This window comes from Octopus bimaculoides, chromosome 7 (genome assembly GCF_001194135.2).
Source record: "Octopus bimaculoides isolate UCB-OBI-ISO-001 chromosome 7, ASM119413v2, whole genome shotgun sequence".
Classification (NCBI taxonomy): domain Eukaryota; kingdom Metazoa; phylum Mollusca; class Cephalopoda; order Octopoda; family Octopodidae; genus Octopus; species Octopus bimaculoides.
In genome coordinates, this window is record NC_068987.1 from 57577747 (window position 1) to 57593395 (window position 15649).

General features: G+C 35.1%; 2 protein-coding genes across 2 annotated transcripts in view; both read right to left on the reverse strand.

Annotated features, from left to right (window-relative positions):
• The window catches only part of LOC106873188 (follicle-stimulating hormone receptor), a 471564-nt gene that overhangs the window by 376097 nt on the left and 79818 nt on the right, over positions 1-15649 (reverse strand). Inside the window, exon 5 of the mRNA XM_052969708.1 lies at positions 1094-1165. The gene's annotated coding sequence lies outside the window, so the exon portion shown is untranslated. The remainder of the gene's footprint in view (positions 1-1093; positions 1166-15649) is intronic.
• Positions 1-15649, reverse strand: part of LOC106874638 (leucine-rich repeat-containing G-protein coupled receptor 4) — an 81583-nt gene that overhangs the window by 34909 nt on the left and 31025 nt on the right. The window contains exon 4 of the mRNA XM_052969426.1: positions 1094-1165. Within this exon, the coding sequence (XP_052825386.1) occupies positions 1094-1165 (72 nt within the window). The remainder of the gene's footprint in view (positions 1-1093; positions 1166-15649) is intronic.

A 15649-nucleotide genomic window follows, 5' to 3' on the forward strand; every position in this document is an offset into this window, starting at 1 on the left:
TATATATATATATATATATGTATATATATATATATATATATGTATATATATGTATGCATATGTATATATATATATATATACGTATGTATGTATATATATATATATATATATGTATGTATATATATGTAAAAAATATTCGCACATTCACTCCTCTGGCCGTATGTACACAGGAAGAACAAAGATCAGTGATCCGATTTCTCTGGTCTGAAGGCGTCAAGAGCTGCAATTCATCGCTGGATTTCAGTACAATACGAGGACTGCTCTCTACCGCGTCGAAGTGTGTATGAGTGTTCTAAAAGTTTAAAAATAGCCGGAGAAGTGTGAGCACAGGAAGTCCATCATTCCTCACCACTGCCTCAACATGCCAAGAGATGGTGTGGGTGAATTGTCGAGTTACCATCGATGTGATAGCATGTTCTCTGTAAATTAGTCAAGGTTCCGCGTATGAAATAATCCACGTCAAGTTTCGCTTCCATAAAGTCTGTTCGAGATGTGTGCCAACAGAGCTTACTGAAGCGCATAAGCGTATTCGTGCGAAAATGAAGGCTACAACGATGAAGGCGAAGCTTCTTTAGAGAGAATAATCACCGGACATGATATCTGTGTCTATCACTTTGGGGCAGTATGTGAAAGGTAGAGTATGGAGTAGAAACAGCCAGAATATAAGCATGCATTATATGCACACAGTCAGCTTATACATACACTCACACACACGCACACTGTTAGCTTATACATACACTCACACACACGCACGCACACACACACACACACACACACACACACACACACACACACACACACACACTCTCTCTCTCTCTCTCTCTCTCTCTCTCCCTCCGTCTCTCTCACTTACACACACACATAAAACAAAAATACATATGCACATACTTAGCTTGAATGATGAACTTACTGATGGACAGGCAACAGAGACAGGCAGATACACAGACAGACAGAGATAGATAGAGAGATAAGTTGATGGAGAGATTTATGGATAAATATGTACAGAATTTTTATCGCTAGCCTAATGAAATGGCAGAACACAATTAGGTTGAAAAAATATATACGATTATATTGACAACAAAACTCAACTTACAGAGATTTCAGATTGGACAAGTTTGAGAAGGCAAACGGTGGAATCTTTTCAATATGGTTTGTAGCAAGTGATCTGCAAAAAAGTAGGTAAGTATACAAAATACAATATACAAAGATTAATTTGATTTTCTCAATGATTTATCGTGCTTTTCGTATGATAAACTATTTAATTTTAACATTGATTAATGCTCCTTCAAATCTTCGATGATTCTTACGACATCATCATTTTCATCATGTCTGTTTTTTCTCTCGCTCTTTCTCCCTCATGTTAATGTGTACACACTTCCAGTGAAAAGAAGTAAATTAATAAATTTCGGAGTGACTAGAACATAAGCAATCAACACTATATATTCTCACACATAAACATCAGTAGATATTAAAAATCCCAAAATTTCTTCGTTGATTGTATCTGATAAAATTTTCTTCAGTGTTTCAATTTTTATTATTCCATCCTTGGTTTCGTGCATATCCTCAAAGGTATTCAACATGTTCTAGTCTCAAAACCTAATAAATTTGATAACGGATATTCATGTTTCTTTATGCTAGTATATTTGATATTAAAAAAAAAGAAAATTCCGTCTAGCTCAGTCTTTGTTTTGGCATTGTCTTCACATTTCCAATTTCTTTTTCTGGTTGCATATATCACAAATATATTAGCTTTGGTATTGGTTCGCCTTATTAATCCTCAACTGTCATATTTATTTTGAGAAACTGCAATTTCATGCAACTAATATTGTCTCTTTTGCATTCATTTCCATTTCGTAAGTTTATCCTTTTTCATCTATCTGTTGTTGCAATGTTTTTATACGATATTCACCAAGAGTAAATAAGATAATATCCTCTTTTTGAATTCCATTCTTCTTATTAACAACCTTAGTATGTGTTCTATTTCTTTGAAGATCTCAGCGTATAATTTAATTAGGCTTCTAACCTAGATAGTTCTTAATCTTAAATTTCTGGATTCTTTTCCATTCGCTTCTTACCAATGGTGTTTGCTTGCTATTGAATGAACAGATTTCGATAGATAGACGTTTAATCATTTCTACATGTGTGTATTTCGTGCATGTGTATGTATGCTTGCATGCATGTAAGTATGTCATTATTCAGTTTTATTTTAAGATTTCTTGCCAATAGAAAAAGAGCCGGTTTCTAAACTAGATCCAAGGCTTCTTCATTGGAATTTCAACATAAACAACAAGGTACTTTTGTACGTACATACGTATGTATGTATGTATGTATGTATGTATGTATGTATGTATGTATGTACGTATGTATGCATATGTACAAATTTATATGTTTTGTTTTATGTTTGTATTCTCATGCATATAATTGTATATATAGAATGCTCATATATATATTAAAATTTTTAGATGTTTTACAGATCCAGTGATGGATTGGATCTGTAGTCTTGGAATCAAATTTCTCCTTTCTAGATTTGAGTCGCCTAATTTCCCAAGATTGGTATTTAGGCAGTGTGTTACATATCCCAGGCCCCAATAATTTCAGGTATAAACCTAGACTTGTAATCTGGATAGAGTAACCGCAGATTTATCAATAGTTCAACGTAGGTATTCCCTTTTCACTGATCTTCAGCTTTATGTTAACATCCGTCGGTCAACTAATTTCCACAACTGTACACAGTTTCTCTTCTCTATCTCAAATCATTATATCAATTCTGTTGTGCTTACATTTAACGAGGTTTTGACTGAGACATTCCACCAGTGCTCAATTTTTATTACGAGTGGCTATGGTTTCTACCATACTGTAGGTTCTTATTTCTTTGTTCTCAGGGTTATCCTTCCGGCAGATTTCATTACAGAGTGTCTTAGTAAAAACATCATGTCTCATCATTAGATAATACCGTGATGGCATTTTCGGACAACTGCTTTTAGTGTGGGTGATATCTTCAGTGTCAACTCTACATCAGTTGTCACATTTTACTGCTTTCCTTGCGTCTCTATCCCTTTTGTATAACAGGTATTTGATTGATATTTCGTGTTCTTTCCAAGTGAAAGTTAGTAATCCGGTAATTGGACCATGATAGACTGCTTTCTACTAACATATCCATACATAGTCTTCTGCTCATATACGCTCATCCTTTCCTCTGACGAGACGTTGCAGAAGAGTCGTGCAACATTTTGGGGTATGTATTTAAGGTTTTCGGACAAGTAATGCTGTTCAAGGAGCTACCTTCCAAGTCTCATGATGTTATCACCCTCATGTATGCAAACTTGGTCAGGGGATGCACTTTGACAAAAAGATGTTGCCAAAGGGATATGATGCAGCATTCAAAGGCATTTTGTATCGGTGTTAAGCCTCTGCCGCCTTTTCGTTTTAGGTAGAGGCGATCTACGTCATGTATGTATATATGTATGTAAGTATAAGCACATATATACATAATAAAAACATACATATATATACATACAAACATACATGTGTATATATATATAAATATATATATATATATATATATGTTTGTGTGTGTGCGTGAGTGTATACATAAACACACTCACATATACAGTATATATGTCAGACAGTAGTTGATATCCGAAAAGAAGCACACTCTAAAAGATGCAGTAATATGTAGACGGTTATTTGTTATGGCCAGTAAGGGAGTGACTATTGGTTTCGACTATGACGAGTCGCTTGTACAACTTTATAAATGCGAAACCAGTGGTCAATCTCTGTATATATATATCATCTGTACCCTAGCACGAAAAAAAAAAGAACCTAGCCAGGGACAAATATCGCAGTGATGATGACGTCATATCTGCTGTTATGAAAATTTTTTAACCAAGCGGATGAAAGCTTTTTCAACAATGGGACCCAAGCACTGCAGCGCCGATGGAAGAATGATATGGACCGCAAAGAGGACAATATTAAAAAATAAACCTCATTTGGTCACATTCCATGACAGTTTCTTGGTCAGCCTATGGACTTTTCAACCGACCCTTATACCTATAACGACCAATATAGTGCTTAGTCTAATGGTAGACATGATGGAACATTGAAATAAATGTTAGACAATATTTGCAATCTCAGTATTGTAGTGTTTGCCATTTCCTTTTCGGAATCTATAAATGAATTAACAGTCATAACTTCAACAAAAGTAACGAACCTAACAAGGAGCTTCTAGATGACCGCTTGATCTACTAGATGTTACAGTCATATATTCTCTAATTCCATTGTATCGTTTTCTAAAGGGAAGGGTACATTGAATAAACAATCGTTTCGATCAGTTCACATAAGTTAGGGACATATTGATTGACCTGGGAAAAGGCCATTTTCACTGAAGTTTGGCATGGAAAAAATTCTCACTTGAGGCAAAAAGTATAAAATGCCCAAGTCATTTTGGAGCGTTCCTTATCTACTAACATTTCGAGCTTTTACAATGTTAGATACAAAGCATGAATAACTCCAAGATGATAATTTATAATATATATATATGTGTTTTGTTAGACTTGCGGTGGAAATTGCTGACTCATATTCTATCCTGTAACACAACTCTTTATAATTTATTTCAATGTCCACAAAATGGTATGCTCATGATCGGAACGGCCTTGATTATAAGCTTGCTAAATCATGTTTGTACAGTGATGGTGGAAGTTAAACAAAATCAATAATAGTGTAAATAACGAAGCAGCACATAATTGATTGCAGACATCCTCTGTAAATGTGCGGCTTTTTTGCTGGTGTTTACATTTCGCTGCGTTAGTAAATTCAGCGTTTCTTAAAACCCGCTATAAGATTTACCTTACATTTGAAACTGTCTTCAAATACTCACTGTAATGTGTTTATATTATTAGTTAACATCTCCCGAAATTTACACAAATCAGACTGACTAATTTCTTTCTATTTGAATTGGTGCATACTATTAAGAGCTGTATGTTACTATCCGTTCTGATGATAGAATATGAGTCAGCGATCTCCCAATGAGAGTTTTATGAAATCCCAAACTAACAGATCAATTTATTTTTCTGCAAAAATTAACACGCATGATATAATGTAGTGAAATGTATATTATAACGGATTGATTTCCCATCCAACTTAACGTGTCTTATTATCTAAGGCAACCGAAAGTACAAATGCACAAACAATTATGTTCCCATAACATAGCGGTTTGGCAAACGAAACTGAAAGAATAAGTACTAGGCTTTAAAAAGAAATAAGTCCTAGGCCGCAGTCAAATGATTGAAACAAGTAAAAGAATAAAAGAAAGAACACACACGCATACACATCGATTCAATTTGGATTCAGACCTTGTAGTTTGCTTTATTGGTTACCAGGTGCAGTTTTACAACGAAGACCGATAGTATTGCTAAAAATACATCGGGGTAAGTACATGAATATCCGAAGAGTATATATATAAAGTGTAAACAAGAGAGATTGGATTGAGCAAATACGCTTTTTTGCTTACACTAAGTTTCATCAATCTCAGCAGATAGTTGCCGAAATATTACAAAATATATTTAAAGCATTAAATATATTATATTGTGTTGATATTATTTCAGCAACACTAATAAGCGAAGTCCACTTAGGCGTGAACGCAAAAAGTTTGCTGTATCAAACCATATTCTATAGAATATGTACTTCACATTGATTGTATTAGAATTACTTCATTAGCATAACACAATATAAAAAAAAAAACAACAAACAAACGATCATTATATCGTTAACTACAATCACAGTTCAGCTGGTCAAGAAAATGGGTAATGAAGAAACAAATTATAATTGTAAAATAATCAAATAGTCAACATCTGATATTGACATAATTCTAGCTGCATGAAGTACACTGAAAAACTATGGTAGTAAACTCTGGACTAGATCCGATAGAATTGATAGTTTAGATATAAAAATGGGGTCCACTGGCTTGTTACAGGTCACGGACAGATGGAGTCCTGGGTTCCTTGATTAAGAGGAGGCCTATATAGCGATGACGATCTCTTGATATTAGATAAACGTAGCAATGGAGAAATGGGAAGACAAACGAAATATTTTTTTAATTCTCTAAAAATTTCGAACTCTCGGTGATGATGGAAAATAATTACCGGGTGGTTAATCTTCTAGATGTTCCACTAAACACAGATACTGGCTTGTATGAATCATATCATAAAAGGTAAAGACCACCTTCAGTCATGAATGACCACGGGATTTCACCTAGAAAGTTTCCCTCCGAAGCACAAGCCCGGGCAAGGTTGTTTACGGAAGATCAGCAATCACCCATGCATACCAACAACTTCTCTCCACGTCACCGTTGTTATCCAAGGAAAGGACAAAAGCCGATTCAGCTTGGCACCAGTGACGTTGCAACTCATTTCTACAGCTGAGTGAACTTGTGCAACGTGAAATAAAGTGTCTTGCACAAGAACAGAACACACAGGCCGGTCCGGGAATCGAACTCACTACTTCATAATTATGAAACTCAACGAAAATTTAAGATATGTGAACATAAAACTCCATTCATTTACGCTCTATTATAAATGGAATAGTAAATAGTGTTCCGTATGGGACAAACGCTGCGTGGTGAAAAAGAATAACTCTATAAAATGAGTCAATGTATAAAAGATATCAACTGACAGAGTCAATAAAATGCTACACGATTAACTGAATAGGTATAGGCTACATGATAAACGATGTGGAAGTAGGAAAACGTCACAGTGAAGAATCGGGGGACATGATTGGATGAATAAAAATAGACAATTGATAAACAATGTTTTGTGTCGAAACAACTGAAGTTCTCTCAGTAACGTAGAGAATAATTGTGTAAATGATAACAAAAAAAAACAAAAAAAAAAAACTGATGGGTGTAGGCAGAAAAGGGAACCTTGAATAACAAAGTTCATATAACTAGTCCTATAGCAAAGGAAAACTTAAGACCTCATTCGAAATAAAAAAAAAATAAGTGTGCGGTGTACATACATATACATACATATATAAGAACATATAAATGTTGGTTTCAGATTTTGGTACAAGGCCAGCGATTTCGGGAGAGGGGTTAAATCGATAAGATCGACACCAGTGCGCAACTGGTATCTATTTTATCAACTCTGAAATAATGAAAGGTAAAGTCGACCCCGGCGGCATCTGAGCTCAGAACATAAAGACGGACGAAATGCCGTCAAGCATTTTGGCACAGAAAGTTAAAGATTCTGCCAGCTTACCGCCTTAAATATGAACATATGAATATTGGTTCTTCAAGGCCAAAAGTTTTGAGGGAGGGGTTAAGTCGATTAAATCGACCCCAGTACTCAACTGATACTTATTTTATTGTACCCCAAAAGGATGAATACCGAAGTCCACACCGGCGGAATTTTGAACTCAGAACGTAAAGACAGACCAAATGTTGCTAAGCATTTTGTCCTGCGCGGTATCGATTCTGATAGTCCACCGTCTTAAATATCTGCATATAAATTATAACGAAATAGAAAAGTGATTCCTAATTTTATTTTTTTCTAGTTTTAATTTAATGACTTATGTTTTCAGTACATAAATATAATGTTAATATACGGACTGCGTGGTTAAAGCAGCGGACTCGCGGTCATAGGATCGCGATTTCGATTCCCAGACCAGGCGTTGTGAGTATTTATTGAGCGAAAACACCTAAAGCTCCACGAGACTCCGGCAGGGGATGGTGGCGAACCTTGCTGTACTCTTCCACCACAACTTACTCTTACTTCCTGTTTCTGTTGTGCCTGTAATTCAAAGGGTCAGCCTTGTCACACTGTGTCACGCTGAATAACCCCGAGAACTACGCTAAGGGTACACGTGTCTGTGGAGTGCTCCTCAGCCAGTTGCACGTTAATTTCACGAGCAGGCTGTTCCGTTGATCGGATCAACTGAAACCCTCGACGTCGTAAGCGACGGAGTGCCAACAACACGGACTGCATGGTAATAAAGAAGTATGCCAGCTTTGAATCTATTTTTCGTTGTGGACAGCAGTTGAAGAGGAAAATAGACTGGTCTCTTTTGAGACAGTCTACTGATCCCTGGTAGTAGGAAATGTGTATACACAGAGATAAGTTGAATGACATGGTTTATCTGTATAGTTTTTTTTTACTGTTTTGTTCTAATAATTTATTTTCTTCATTCATCCATGTTATTGACTACCTAACCAGTAATTGTGGTGTAAGATTTAATGATATCTGTGTTATGCTAACGAAGTGAATCTAATAGAATTTAACAGAATCAACGAGAGGTATACATTATGCGGAATGTAGTTTGATTTAGCAAACTCTTTGTGTTCATACCTGAGCAGTCTTCACTTGTCAGTGTTGCTGAAATAATCCTGATGTAATGTAATATATTTAATGTGTTTAATATATTATATAATAATATTTTGGTAAACATCTTCTGTAAAGTGGAAATGAAACAGTTGTAATATTAAGCAAAAAAGCACATTCGCTCAATCCAGTCTCTCTTGTTTACACACACACATATATATATGCACACACAGATATATAAATATATATGTATGTGTATTTATGTATGTATGTATATATATAAGCAAATATTCGATTGTATATCTGCACATTCTACTCATTATTTGCAATAAGACGTTGTTCTATAAATGTAAACACTTCATTATTTTTCTCGTCTTTTTTTTATCAATTGTATATTTTCCAGTATTTTTCTCTCAATCAAACACGTATTCAATTCATATTTTTTTCATTTTTCAGTATCCCCTACTCACTATGTCATACACGAATTTCTGTCTCTTCGTATTTCTTTCATTTTCTTCATCATTCACTCATTTTATATACCACTAACCTTATCACATTTCCCCTTTACTTCTCTCTCTCTTTTTTCTCTCTCTCTCTTTTTATCTCTCTCTCTCTTTTTTTCTCTCTCTCTCTCTCTCCCTCTCGCTTTTTCTCTCTCTCTCTTTCTCTCTCTCTCTGTCTCTCTCTCTCTCTCTCTCTCTCTTGTAGACATTTATGTTTCGATTTTGTATCTTTCCTCCCTCTTGCTCCATCTCTTCCTGTCACCCTTTCTCATGTTTACTTATGTCTTACAAGCCACTGACTCCCACTGTCAATATTTCACTTATGTATTTATTTAATCTACTATTTTATAATACTTCGCTCCCTCTCTTTCGCTCTCTCACTCTCTCTCTTTTATCTTTGTCATGACAGCCTCTGGTCTCTTCATCCAGTGTGACAGAAAGAGGGCAATCAAGAAACGAAAATAATTGTAACCAAATTTCACGTATTTTATGTGTTGAAGAAAATGATGGCATTAATGATGCTTATGATGTTGATGAAAAGGATTGGAGTGATAATCATGATAACGTGCAAGTGGCTGAGTACTCCACAGACACGTGTACCCTTAACGTAGTTCTCGGGGATATTCAGCGTGACACAGTGTGACAAGGCTGACCCTTTGAATTACAGGCACAACAGAAAGAGGGAGCTTTACGTGTTTTCGCTCAATAAACACTCACAATGCCCGGTCTGGGAATCGAAACCGCGATCCTATGACCGCGAGTCCCCTGCCCTAACCACTGGGCTATTGCTCCTCCACTGTTACACTAATATTTGTAGTATATATAACAACCGGGTTGAAGCTCTATCGTTGCCTTGCTTTCACAGTTGTTCTTACCACAAATAAGAAAAGGAAACTTTCATCAAATATTGACAAATAAATGTGTTATCTTTATAAAAAAACAAACCCAGTTAGAAAAATGTTATACAATACTTAATGTACTCCCAATATAAGCTCTAGCAAAGAGACATAATATTGGCATTTTTTTTGTTAAAAAGGAAACATCTTTAGAAAAACGTAAACTATGCATTGCATGATTTATATCCTATGTCAACTCAAGTAAAGAACTATAACGTTGGTATCTGATATATTATAAAATTCACTGTGTGTGTGTGTGTGTGTGCTTCTTTTCTGCACGGCCAAACTGCTGGATCAATCTGTACCAAAATTGGCATGAAGGTTTTTCAGTAGCCGGGGAAGGTTCTGGGGGAGGGGTTGTCAAACTTTGGCCCTTGCCCATATAGGAGGGTATAGCTCCGACCATACGGCCCTTCCGATTTTTTTTGGCGGCATAATACCAAATTTGGCGTGAAGGTTTTATATTATTCGGAGAAGGCCCATATAGGACCTTTGTGATTTTTTTCAGTGTTATAATATCGTTTCACTTTTGATAACACTATAGTATTGTTTCACTTATATTCTTTCACTAATCGTTTCACCTTTATTCTTTCAATAATTGCTTTACTTTTATTATTTCACTTTTGATAAGACTATAATATTGTTTATACTCCATACATACAACTGCTTACAAAAATAGAGATTAATGTATAATTTTTTCTATGTTCATACATAATTTTTTGTTTGCAATATTGAAAGATGCCACCAAAGAAAAGTTGTAATCTCTCCAGAAACAACTATAAAGCAAGAAGGATTGTGAAAAACCAAAGGTGAGAGTCTCAAGAGAGAAAGGAGATGGGACTTTCTCAAGATCAGCAAACGCATGCTGCAGTACGTCAAATGGAGTCTCAAGAGAGAAAGGAAATGGAACTCTCTCAAGCTCAGCAAAGGCATACTGCCGCACATCAGATGGAGTCTCAATACAGAAGGGAGAAGATACTTTCCCAAAATTTCCAAATGAAACTAATGGCAGCGCTGCCAGCTCCTTAACCATGTATAGATCTTCTGGAAAGCACTTCTATCCAGTAAAAGAATTTTCTGAACAATTTCAGACAATACAAATCTGCATTTCAAATAACATCGATTGGTGCATCTGAGGCGATAGTTGAACATGGATTTACGCCAACGTTCAAAGTTCAAGGGCAAGTCTATCACCTCATTGCTTCCCTTTTACCCACAAATGACCGAATGCACTTCCTCAAAATTTAGATTGTGAGTGATGTAGGACAACAGACCCGAAGGAGGTATCAAAACTTCAGACGACTTCCACAAACACTGACAGCTTTTCGGTGCTTTAAAAAATCACATACCAACCACCCCTAATTTCAATGACAAGTTAGGGCCTAGAATACTCCAAACAGAAGCATGACATGTCGCTTAGTCGAATTAGCCTATCATTTACTCCACAAATGTTTTGTCGCCAATATATATATACAAACTAGGCCATTTTCATCCTGAGCAACGCTGGGTATCTCTGCTAGTATTTTATAAAAAGATACCCAGTTAGAAAAAAGTTTTGCATTAATGTATTTGTACCCCATGTAAACTCTTAAATGTTATAGAGAGATTTATCACAAAAGGACTCTTGGAACGACAATGAATCTAATGGTTGCGAAGTTTGTTTTCAAAAGCTATTGCGATGATCACGGACAGCTTCATAAAATGATGAAGCGTTAATAAAGTGTTTTTTGTTTAATTCAAAAGGAAGTATTTTCTGAGTTTCTGTTTTCAAATATTTCTCAGCTCATGTACTTGTAATATATTGATTAATATTTTAGTTAAATTGTATGCACAATGTAACATCAATAAAGATAACACTAAGAAATATGCATCATAGTGAAGAGTATTACAATTCTATTCGTAACATAGTCTAAAAATAATAAATACGTAATGTGTTAAACATAAAACTGTTAAAATGTAGGTATGTACAATTATATTTAACATGTTCAGAAACTACTCCGGGAGACTGCTTCGGGACGTATATTCTCTTTATGGACAATGAGTAAGAAACTGCTTATCACTGAACCATTAATAATGTTATCGGACCGTAGGGCACCTATTTCTGCATCGCTATGAACTATCAGCAACAGACACTGGATCTGTTATTCATGCTAAAAACGATGACAACGGCCCGATGACCTCATTCATAGTCCAGTGGTGTGTTTTTCATACACATTGTCTATAACGAGAAATTCTCACGTGAAACAGTTTCCGGAGCAAGGTTTTCTCATGTCTGAGTATACATGAAAGTGCTAGATATAATTGTAAATACATTTTTAAAAAATTATTTCTGCTTAGTTTAGTTCTAATTAATAAATTTCTGCTTGATAAAGCTTTGCACATATTAAGAAAATGTTATTTGTTGTTTAAGCACAAGAACGACAGTTCTTTGTAAATTATGCACGGCGGCTTCGGTATTAGAATCTAATGAAGTGTAACGATGCAGAAATGCTGCTGAGTAAGCATTTAATTAATTAATTACTTTTAACTTCTAAATATATTGCTTAAAGATTTGCTTTGTAATAATAGATATTGCTGACCTGATGTAAAATTGTATTCAACACTCATTTAGTACAAAAATTGCTTAACCCATTAAGTCCCAGAGTACTTAAATTTCTGAATATTACTTCTAAATTTTTACAGATGATTGAAAATAGGTTAAAATAATTAAAATAATTATTAAAACCCCTTTACTTCAAGAAGAAATGGAAATACTCGGTGTCCTATAAATAGGACACTGAGACAAGGTGATATAGCTTATTTAAGGTTATCATTTCGTGTCCTATTTATAGGATAGTGAGACTTAATGAGTTAATTCCAGCCTTTGAGGTAATATAAGTTTTTGCTGTCATTTTTGTACGTTTGTCGTTCAATTTGATAATCAGGTCATTCAAAGACGCAAAAAAAAAAAAAGAAAAAAAATTAGCGCCATGAAATTAGTCGTTCAAATTCGCATTTATATCATTCAAATTAAAATTCCCGTCGAGGGCACTGAAATTAGTTGGAATGCGAGAAAGCGTCTTTTTAAGCATTCAAATTTGTTTCGGAACAATCTATTTAACACTTCGAGCAATCAAATTAGTACGATAGCTGTTTTGGCTTTATCTCATGATCATTGTTATCATAATTATGTGTTTTCATCCATTGTTTATGCTTTAAGTACGCTATCGTGTTCATGTCTTTTCTATGTATTCTTTATTTTTGCATAGGTACATGCATTTATTATTGAAGATTTCATGAAATCGCATTCCAGCCTTTTCAATCTTTTTAAAGAAACTCGCAATTACAACAAATGCTCATTTTCTTGGATTTTGAATACATTATGTTGTGATATGTATTCTTCTTTTGCATGTTGGGAAAGTTTATTTCTTAGATTTTGCGTTTTTCTTTCATCGAGGAAAGGGTGTTATCTACACTAAAATAATTATTGATTTACAGTCTTGATAAGGAGAGTTCGTTTGAGAGGATTTAAGTGGTCGAGGCATCTCGGGAGATAGATCTGGGTGTGTCTATATCAACGAGCACAATTTTCTGGTGTAATAGCGTCGACGTTACGCCTTGCGACCTGTTGTATGACATGTGCTCACCGTTCTTCCACGGTCATGCCAGCTTCTTCTGCAGCTGCCTAGTCGCTAACCTTTTGTTGAAAGCCAGCTCGAGGGAGATCCCACTTGACAGCCACATTAAAGGCATAATGCGCTATTTCGGTACAATTAAGAAACGGCGAGTAGGGAGGCAGGAGTTTCAAACTGATCCGTGGGTCGGCATCAGCTAGGAGCTCGGCATGAATGTGTGGTCGCATTTACTTTTATCGGGAGTGACAAGCGACACACTTGTTGATGTACTTGGTACACAATTCTTCTGGTTTACACTTTTCCTTGGGAAATTCTCTACAGACACTGGTGACAATTCTGGGGTATTCAAAGATTCCATGATAATCCAAGACGGCCAAACACCGTAAGAAAAAACTTCAAAATTTGTAGGCTTCAACGGCGCACAGCAAATATATTTTAACAGCAATAATACTAATTCCCTCTCGCGCGCGGGAATCAAAAACAAATTGCTTTCAAAGAAGCAATAACAATCTCTTCAACAATAATAAATAACAAACAATTCAACAGTCAGCAAAAACGCTCACCTCCAAATAAACTGCCAAGTAAATACAGACCAAAGAACAATGTTGCGGGGGGAAAAACTTTCGTGAACAGAAGAATCACGGAAATTATTCCTTCCTTGAAGCTATAACAACATAATAAAATTTGCATGACAAAACATGTCATTTAACTTTGTCATTTTTAACATACACTTCTTAGAATGTGAGTAAAAACGGATCTTTCTGAATTGACGGGCACCACTTTTTATCTATGTTATATTTAGTGTGCTTTCTATCGAAACACTTTCAAACTTCGTATACTTGTATATTTTGTGTTATAAAACAGATAACAATTTTTGTATTCGAAGTTATTTCATGTAAAACATTGTCGTATTTCGGTAATTTCAACCAATCACTCACGTCTGTTGAGGTGAAAACAATTACTGCTATGGAATGTAAACAAAACTTTGTGCGGTGTAATAGGATCTTTTCCCTTGAATAAAATTAATGCCGTTGTTTGTCAACACCAATATCGGCAGTACTGTTATTTATAACATTATACGTGCGGTTGTACTGGTTTTAGCTTTAGGGATTTAGGGTTAGGGTTCGGGTTTTTGATTTAGTGTTAGGGTTAGGGTTAGGGTTATGATTATTTTTGCCATAACCTAACTCATAACCCTAACCCTAACCCTAACTCTAAAACACGAACCCTAACCCTAAATCCCTAAACCCTTATTAGGGAATAACAATATAATTACTAGGGAATAACGATCTTGACACCGGCAAAAATTATTATTTACAAAAACAGCAGTAACTGTATTCAGCTAAATAGACTTCAGTGATTGGTTGAAATTACAGAAATACGACAACTTTAACATGAAATAACTTGCAATATAGAAAGTTTTGTTAAGAAGGCTAAGAGAAAAATATGTTTTATACGACACATTCTACCAGTATCCCAAGTTTGAAAGTGTTTCGTTTAGAAAACAAGTGGCGCCCGTCAATTCAGAAAGATCCGGAAAAACACACATGTAAAATTAGTGCTAGATTGAATAAACTTATTCAGAATGCGAATGCTCACGTGCGAATTTGACGCTTCCTCGCATTCCGACGGGCATTTTAATTTGAATGATGCAAATGCCAAATTCTTTGACCGAAGAGCAAAATTGAATGATCGAAAAACGAATTTGACTGACTAACTTCATGGTGCTAATTTGTTTCGTGACTTTGAATGACCCCATTATCAAATTGAATGACAAACGTACGAAAATTACTGCAAAAACCTATATTCAAATCAAACTAAGATACAATACATTTTGCAATAAAACTTTATACAATATATATTTGGGTGTTATTTCGAGGTAATAATTTATTAATTGCTTTCATCCTATAATAACCAGCGAAGCATACTAAGACTTTATAAAAGGTAAATGTAAAATTATCTGTATACACATTTTCATAACGTGTCCAGTGAAGAAGACCAGTTCTATTAACAATTTTGTCGTACATCATATGACGTTAGTGTAATTTGCTTATAATAATAATGTATACTGCTAAATATCAACAAATTTTACAGTGAATTTATCATGTAGCCACCGACAATAATTGACTGCGTATTCTCCGCATCAGAAACAGCTACGTAGCGTTTTTGACCAGGTTGTAGAAATACGATAAGTAGAAGTAAGATAACATTTTCCGTAAACTTACATATAGAGCCGCAAGTAAAGGTAGGTATACAGTTGCTTGGATCAAGCATTCGCTTGAAGTCCTCAGAAATATATATATATATATATATATATATATATA